This window comes from Carcharodon carcharias, chromosome 27 (assembly GCF_017639515.1).
Source record: "Carcharodon carcharias isolate sCarCar2 chromosome 27, sCarCar2.pri, whole genome shotgun sequence".
In the NCBI taxonomy this organism is placed as follows: Eukaryota; Metazoa; Chordata; class Chondrichthyes; order Lamniformes; family Lamnidae; genus Carcharodon; species Carcharodon carcharias.
Genome location: NC_054493.1, coordinates 13,052,746 through 13,061,479, shown reverse-complemented (window position 1 = coordinate 13,061,479; position 8,734 = coordinate 13,052,746). Strand labels below are relative to the sequence as shown.

Below are 8,734 nucleotides of genomic sequence, written 5' to 3'. Positions count from 1 at the left end.
AGGGACAGTAAAATAAGAATGAGAGAGAGAACCATCAACAGTATCAGCTAATATGGGAAAATTGGGGGATCAGGAGGTTATTGGGAATAGGGTTGATTGAGAAGGAGGTGGGTCTCATGAGATGGCATGAGGGGACAGAGGAGAGAAACTAAAGGAAGCTGTGAGTTCAGGGCTATGGTAAGGGGGATCTTGAGAGGCAGTTTGGCCCAGTGGGCTAGTGGGAGAGAAGCAGCAGAAGCAGCTGATCAGATGTTCTCAAGGAGACGGGGGAAGGGGAAGATCGACAAAAGGAACTAACTGGTGTTAGAAATATTAAAAACACTCAATACACTGTATCTAACACAAAGACGCTTTATTTGACTTTCCCCTAATATTAACACCTATAACATGAGCAGAAATAGCCCAATGAACGTGGTTCAGTGATGAACTGCAAAATCCTATTCAATATGATTACTTCTAAACTCACTGGTGACTTAGCAGATTGGATAAATAAGCAAATCCCTTCCCACATTCAGAGATGATAAAGAGCCTCTCCCTGGTGTGAAATCGCTGGTTTGAGAGCAGGATGGATGAATGGGAAAATTCCTTCCTGCATTCAGAGCAGGTGAATGGACTTTCCCCAAGTGAACTCACTGGTGCAGAGAGTGTCCAGGTGATTTCCTGAATCCATTTTGGCAGTGAGACCACCTAAATGGTCTTTTGTCAGTGTGAACGTTGATGGGAGATGAGTTCCTGGAAACTTTTATACCATTTTCTTGGCAGTTAAAAGATCTCTCATCTTTGTGAACTTGCTGGTGTCTCAGCAAGCTGGATAACTGAGTGAACCCTTTCTCACACTCTGAGCAGCTGAACAGTCTTTCCCCAGTGTGAACTCTCTGGTGTGCCAGCAGGTGGGAGGACCGAGTGAATCCGTTCCCACATTCAGAGCAGATAAATGGCCTCTCCCCAGTGCAGGCTTGCTGGTGCATCAGCAGGCTGGATGACTGAGTGACTCTCTTCCCATGTTCAATGGGGGTGAACGGTCTCTCCCGAGTGTGAACTCGTTGGTGTTTCTGCAGGCTGCACAACTGAGTGAATCCGTTCCCACACACACAGCAGGTGAACAGCTTCTCCCCAGTGTGAACTCGCTTGTGCTTCAGCAGGCTAGATGACTGAGTGAATCCCTTCCCACATTCAGAGCATGTGAATGGTCTCTCCCCAGTGTGAACCCGTTGGTGTTCCAGCAAGTTGGATGAACGGTTGAATCCCTTCCCACAGTTGGAACAGGTGAACAGTCTGTCTGCAGTGTGAGTGCGCCGGTGTACAGTAAGATCAGATAATGTCTTGAACTCAGACCCACAATGAGTGCACCTGAATGGTCTATCGTCAGTGTGGACACGCTGATGGGACATCAGTTCCCAGGAACTTTTATAGCATTTCCCGCAGTCTGGGCATTTAAAAGGTCTCTCCCCAGTGTGAACCCGCTGGTGTGTCAGCAAGGTGGATGAGGAAGTGAAGTTCTTCCTACATTCGGAGCAGGTAAATGGTCTCTCCCCTGTGTGAACTCGCTGGTGTGTCAGCAGGTTGGAAGAATTAATGAATCCCTTCCCACACACAGAGCAGGTGAATGGTCTCTCCCCAGTGTGACTGCGCCGATGAGTTTCAAGCTCAGATGGGGTTCTGCATCCCATCTCACAGTCACCACATTTCCACGGTTTCTCCCCGGTGTGACTGCGCTTGTGTCTTGATACATTTCCACGGTTTCTCCCCGTGTGACTGCGCTTGTGTCTTGATAGGCTAGATGACTGTCTGAAGCTTCGTCCACACACACAACACATGTATGGTTTTGCTCCACTGTGAACGTTGCTTTTTCCTTCCATGTTCAAAATCTGATGATATTCAGGTTACAATATGCTGCTTGAATCTATCAGGTTCTGATGTGATGTTAAGTTTGAGGTTCCTGCAAATCCTCCACTTCTAACACCCTGTGAAATTAGTTTAAAACAGAGAAAAAGGGAGTGAGAGAGAACCCACAAAAACACAAAGCCAGGTTGTGAAATTGAGCTGAATGAATCAGGTAATTTGCGGGGTGGGTACGAGGAAGAAGTGACCATGAAAGCTGATGGATTGTCATAAAAACCTAACAGGTTTGCTAATGTCCTTCAGGGAAGGGAATCTGCCACCTAGTCTGGGCCTACAAAAGGCTCTGGCCACTTGGGGAGGAGAGATAGAGAGAGAGCGAGCGAGAGAGACAGAGAAAGATAGAGAGAGAGAGACAGGGGAGACAGGGGAGACAGGGGAGGAAAGAGACTTTTTTTGTATCTACAACTCAATCAGAGCTTTGACAGAATCTCCAAAACCTAAACTTTGAAATTCTCAATATCTGTTCAACTCCCTTTGGTGTCTCACCTCTCCCTAACTCCATAATCTCCTCCAACCTCAGTCCTCCAAGATATCTGAACATCCCCAATTTAATTACCCCTGCCTTCATTTGCCAAGGCCGTAAGTTGAGCAATTTCCTCCCTACAGCCTCTCCACATCATTTTCCTTATTAAGATACTCCTGGAAACCTACCTCTTTGACCAAACTTTTGGTCATCAGCACGGATATCTCTTTATGTGACTTGCTGTCAAATGTTGCTCTATCACACTCCTGTAAAACACTTCGGAATGTTCCATTAGATGACAGGTGCTATATAAATACAAACTATTGCTGATGATTTGACATATATCACTGCTCCTTCATCATCACCGGTGAATAACCTGTAACTGCTTACCTAACATTATTGTGGGAGCACCTTCACCACACAGACTGCAGCGGTTCAAGAAGGTCAAACAGCATCTTCTCCACAATAACGGGGGATGGGTAATATCTGCTGCTGGTCTAGCTAGTGAAAGTGCAGGGGAGTGGGACTAGCTGATTTGTTCTTGCAGAGAGCCAGCTTGGGCACAATGACTGAATAGCCTCCATCTGTATTGTAATCCTTCAGTGATTATTTGACTCGATGAAAAAGGACCAAAGCTGGAGACCAGCGACGAACTTCTACAACCAAAGCCTACCCAGCAACAAACCGACTCTAAATTGGTCCCCATGTGTTTCTAGACTCTGCTTTGTGAGTGAAGCCTGCAATAAAATAATAGCAAAATACTGCAGCTGCTGCAAATCTGAAACAAAAAGAGCAAATGCTGGATATACTCAGCAGGTCGGGCAGTATCTGTGAAGAGAGAAACAGAGTTAACGTTTCAGAGAGTGTAGAATGAGCTACAGGGAATAAAAATGGTGCAGAGTTTGATGGCCGATATAAGCTCAGAAGTGGAAGGGAAATGGACCACAGTGCAAGAAAAATAATTCCTGACTATGAAAGATACTGTGGGAAGATAAAGCTGGGAAGTCAGCAGCACATGGTTGGGGGATGGGCAGCGGTGGGAACCTCATTTAGACATGATCAGAAGAAGTAACAGTAAAATACTAAACACAACTAAAATACATTCGTTATTAGTACAGAAGAAGTTAGAGAACGGCAGAGAAGTGGTCAGGGAGGGCAGAGGTGAAACAGAGCAATGGATGGACATGGATTCAGATCCACAGTAAAGGAACCACACCAGCACCAGAGCCACGGAACCTCACACAGATAACAAAGCATAGCACTAACAGCTCTAAATTGTAGATGAGTGGTCAGAAATGCTCACATCTGTAATAATTTAAAATTTCAGGGTTAAAATCTCCTGTTGAAGCCTGCAGCTGGAAAGATATCAGAAGCACTGGAGTCAGAGAAAAATCTCCCAGTTGAGGAAATACCCGGGGAGCGGGGTGATGTCACCGAGCAATTGTCACAGACATGAACACAGAACATCTGGGTCTGTGCAAACCAGTGATCACCACACATTATGAAGGATGTGAGTGTCCTTGAGAGGGTGCAGAGGAGATTTACTAGAATATTTCCAGGGATCAGGGATTTTAGTTGCAAGATTAGTTTGGAGAAACTGGGCTTGTTCTCCTTGGAGCAAAGGAGACTGAGGGGTGATTTGATAAAGGTGTACAAGTTTATAATAGGTTTTGATAAGGTACATAAAGAAAAACTGTTCCCATTACCTGATCGTAAAAGGATTACGGACATAGATTCAAGATGTTAGGCAAGATGTACAGGGGATTGTGAAGGAGAGATTTTATGTAGCGAGTGTTAATGACTGGGAAAACAATGCTTACACTCAAAAGCCGATAATATCCAGGTCCTGATGAATCGAGTGATGCTGTCAGATCTGGGTGCCATATTTGGTTTGAGTTTCCCATCTGAAAATCCTCTTCAAATACCCTTTTAAAGACGTTTACAAATGCATTACTGTCAGTCTAGGATAGAAATTCAAAAAAGACATTTCTCTTGGTTTGAGTTTATTCTGTATAAATCCTCCCCTTCTAAGCCCCTGTAAAAAGAGTTTCCAAAATCCATCCCTTTCAGCCCAGGATAGAAATTCACAAAAACAAAAATAGCTGGAAAAACTCAGCAGATCCGACAGCATCTGCGGGGAGGAACACAGTTAACGTTTCGAGTCCGTATAACTCAATATTCTCTCCTCCTGCTAATCGGACAGTGATGACAGCCCATGCTGCACATTGCCCCTCATCGTCGTCAGCAGATCCTCGATTCGAGGATGATGTGTACTCAGGGTTGTGAGTTTCTGCTGTTGGGGTTCATGTGACTGAACAGATCATTGGACACGTGGGATGGGAAGTCCCATGAGGTAGGAGAGCAGGATTTGCTTCCTTTCCTTCTCTGCTGTCGCTCTCCCTCATGAATAAGACTTTGGGACTCAAAAGGCAATGCAGTTTGATGGACAAATTGACATCATTCTGACATTCTGGCGTTGGGGAAATTGATAGGATTGAAGGCCAATAAATCCCTAGGGCCTGATAATCTACATCCCAGAGTACTTAAGGAAGTGGCCCTTGAAATAGTGGATGCATTGATGGTCATCTTCCGAAATTCTATAGGCTCTGGGACAGTTCCTACAGATTGGAGGGTAGCTAATGTAACCCCAATATTTAAAAAGGGAGGCAGAGAGAAAACAGGGAATTATAGACCAGTCAGCCTGACGTCAGTAGTGGGTAAAATTCTAGAGTCCATTATAAAAGATTTAATAGCTGAGCACTTGGAAAACAGTGGCAGAATCGGACAGACTCAGCAAGGAATTATGAAAGGGAGATCATGTTTGACAAATCTACTGGAATTTTTCGAGGATGTAACAAGTAGAGTTGATGAGGGGGAGCCAGTGGATGTGGTTTATTTGGACTTTCAGAAGGTTTTTGACAAAGTCCCACGTAAGAGATTGGCGTGTAAAATTAAAGCACATGGGATTGGGAGTAGTGTATTGAGATGGATAGAAAACTGGTTGGCAGACAGGAAACAAAGAGTAGGAATAAACGGGTCTTTTTCTGAATGGCAGGCAGTGACTAGTGGGGTACCGCAGGAATCGGTGCTGTGACCCCAGTTATTCACAATATATATTAATGATTTAGATGAGGGAATTAAGTATAATGTCTCCAAATTTGCAGATGACACAAAGCTGGGTGGGAGGGTGAACTGTGAGGAGAACGCAGAGATGCTTCAGTGTGATTTAGACAAGCTGAGTGAGTGGGCAAATGCATGGCAGATGCAGTATAATGTGGATAAATGTAAGGTTATCCATTTTGGTAGCAAAAACAGGAAGGCAGATTATTATCTGAATGGCTATAAATTGAGAGAGCAATGAGACCTGGGTGTCCTTATACACCAGTCGTTGAAGGTAATCATGCAGGTGGAGCAGGCGGTAAAGAAGGCAAATGGTATGTTGGCCTTCAGAGCCAGAGGATTCGAGTACAGGAACCATACAGGCTTGCTGCAATTGTACAGGGCCTTGGTGAGACCACACCTGGAATATTGTGTGCTGATCCTTATCTGAGGAAGGGTGTACTTGCTATAGAGGTAGAGCAGCGAAGGTTTACCTGACTGATTCCTGGGATGGTGGGACTGACATATGAGGAGAGATTGAGTCGATTAGGATTGTATTCGCTGGAGTTCAGAAGAATGAGGGGGGATCTCATAGAAACCTATAAAATTCTAACAGGACTAGACAGGATAGATGCAGGAAGGATGTTCTCGATGGTGGGGGAGTCCAGAAACAGGGGTCACAGTCTGAGGATATGGGGTAGACCATTCAGGACTGAAATGAGGAGAAATTTCTTCACCCAGAGAGTGGTGAGCCTGTGGAATTCATTACCACAGAAAGTAGTTGAGACCAAAATATTGTATGTTTTCAAGAAGGAGTTAGATATAGCTCTTGGGGCGAAAGGGATCAAATGATATGGGAAGAAAGCGGGAGCAGGCTATTGAGTTCGATGATCAGCCATGATCATAATGAATGGCAGAGCAGGCTCGAAGGGCCCAATGGCTGACTCCTGCTCCTCGTTTCTATGTTACTTTGAATAATGGGTAACAAGCTCCATTCATTAAAAACATTGCCCCCGACAAAGATGGAGATGGCGCATGCGCACCGCAGCACACTACCCCCATTAAAGATGACGGCCGTTAACTCGGGCCTTTCGCTGGAAGATCGGATCCCCCTCGGTACAAGCTAAGGATCGTTAAGTTCTCTTTTAGGGTTTGCGGTTTACACAACATGTTTACGAAGCCTTTCTGCCAGCCCGCCGGATCCCTCTAACCCGAATAGTCCTACCGATTGTGGATCCGAAAGATAACCGTCTCCCCATCGCCATTACTCGCCACCGCCCCCCGGCGTTCGCCTGTCCGAGTGGGGCATGCGCGGTGCGGCTCCAGGCTGAGCGGAGCATGCGCGGTGCGGCTCCAGGCTGAGCGGGCTGGAGTGCAGCCTCAGTGAGAGCGAGTGCGGCTCTCGGAGTCCGAATGAGAGCGGCCGGGAGCTGCTGGATATCAGACAGCGGCTGGAGGGAAGGGATTTATTACAGACTGACGGAAGGTCCGAGACCTGAAATATTAACTCTCTCTCTGCTCAGATACTGCCGGAACTGCTGGGTATTTCCAACATTTTTTTTTCTCAGATTTCCAATTTCCGCAGATTTTTGCTGTTGTTTTCCAGAACCGAGTCCAGAAACGTTTTGCATTAGAGTGGAGGATGGATGAAGAAGTCACTCTCTGTAGGAACATAGAAAGTAGGAGCAAGAATGAGTCTTTCGGCCCTTCGAGTCTGCTCCGCTATTCAGTATGATCATAGCTGATCCTCTATCTCAAAGCCGTGCTCCCGCTCTCTCCCCATACCCCTTGACGTCTTTAGAGTCCAGAAATCTAGGGGTGCAGGTTTTCTAGTTGTTTCAGTTTGAGCTGGACTAGAGATAGTGGAGAAGCTGTTGGGTTTAACCTCAAGTCCTATTGAGAGGAGGAGGGTCCAACAATTCCCAGTGTGGGATTATCAAGGGAGCTGGATTCTAAGGGATATTCGGTTGCTGAATGGACATTTTCCATTCAGTGTAAAAGAGTATCGTTTCAGGAACAAGTATTTCAGCAGGAGCTTTTATTGCAGACATTTTAATTTATTTTGGGGTTGTGGGTATCATTGGCGATTAACAAACATGTTATCATACCAGTGACTAATTAAGAAAATGATGGTGGACCTTCTTCTTGAAGCACATTGAAGAAGATGCCCTTCTGGTGCTGTTAGGTGAGGAGATACTGGATTTTCACCCATGGTGTCGAATGTCCAAGTCAACAACATTAACTTGCATTTATATAGTGCCTTTGATACAGCTTCTCCATTGACAAGCTTTTTTAAATGTATTATTTCATGGGATGTGGGCATCACTGGCAAGGTCAGCATTTTTTGCCCATCCCTAATTGCCCTTGAACTGAGTTGCTTGCTCGGCCATTTCAGAGGGCAGTTAAGAGTCAACCCCATTGCTGTGTGTCTGGAATCATGTGTAGGCCAGACCAGGCACTGCAGAGGATTAAGAAGGCAGCTCACCACCATCTTCTCAAGGGAGGGGAGTTAGGATGGGCAATAAATGCTGGCCTAGACAGCAACACCCACAGCTCATTAAAGAATAAAAAAGAATACTGGTGATGGTTGAAAAAGACTAGGGGTAAGCACACAGGCAGCAGAGTTTTGGATGATCTGAGGTTTATAGGGAATTGAATGTGGGAGACTGGCTGGGAGCACATGTGAAGTCCAGAGGTAGCAATGGAATGGATGAGAGTTTCAGAGCAGATGAGCTGAAGCAGGGGCAAGGCTGTGTGATATCACTGAAGTGGAAACAGACCGTCTTTGTGATGTCACAGATATTTGGTCAGAAGCTCAGCTGAAATATGACACCAAGATTGTGAGCAGATATATCCAACCTCAGACAGTTACCTGGGAAAGAGATGAAGATGGGGAGTGGAGTTTGAGGACAATGGCTTCAGTCTTCCCAATATTTAAATGGAAGCAATTTCTGTTCATCCAGTCCAGGATGTCAAACAAGTCAGGATGGTGTGTGACTTGGAGGGGTGATTGGAGGTGATGGTGTTTGCACACATCTGTTACTCTGGTCCTTCTAGGTGCTGGAAGTTGAAGGCTTGGGAGGTTCTGTCAAGCTTCTGGTTTAGTTGGAGAAATCTAAAATCCCTCTCCTTCACCCCTTCATCACTCTTTTTCTCCCTGCCTTCCCACAGAGGCTAGATTCTTGTGTAGGTCCAGACCGGGTAGCAGGTTTTTATAACAACCCAGCAGCTTTCTTGGTCACATTTTCCAAGTTCCAATCCCACAAATTA

The 8,734-nt window shown here is 45.5% G+C and overlaps 1 protein-coding gene and 1 long non-coding RNA gene across 2 annotated transcripts; both read right to left on the bottom strand.

Moving 5' to 3' along the window:
• Positions 1-335: 335 nt before the first annotated feature.
• LOC121270405 (zinc finger protein 239-like) lies at positions 336-1,705 on the bottom strand. Its single transcript, XM_041175715.1, has one exon. The coding sequence runs from the start codon at positions 1,668-1,670 to the stop codon at positions 630-632; it is 1,041 nt and encodes a 346-aa protein (XP_041031649.1). The 5' UTR covers positions 1,671-1,705; the 3' UTR covers positions 336-629.
• A 58-nt stretch (positions 1,706-1,763) lies between these two features.
• LOC121270451 lies at positions 1,764-6,766 on the bottom strand. The gene is made up of 3 exons (XR_005941534.1): positions 6,690-6,766; positions 4,186-4,291; positions 1,764-1,964 (listed from the first exon to the last, which is right to left on the bottom strand). It is a non-coding gene; the product is annotated as an uncharacterized LOC121270451 (long non-coding RNA).
• Positions 6,767-8,734: the final 1,968 nt, after the last annotated feature.

Coding starts and splice junctions, on each gene's coding strand:
- LOC121270405 (XM_041175715.1), bottom strand. CDS start 1,670: ATGGGATGCAGAACCCCATCTGAGCTTGAAACTCATCGGCGCAGTCAC.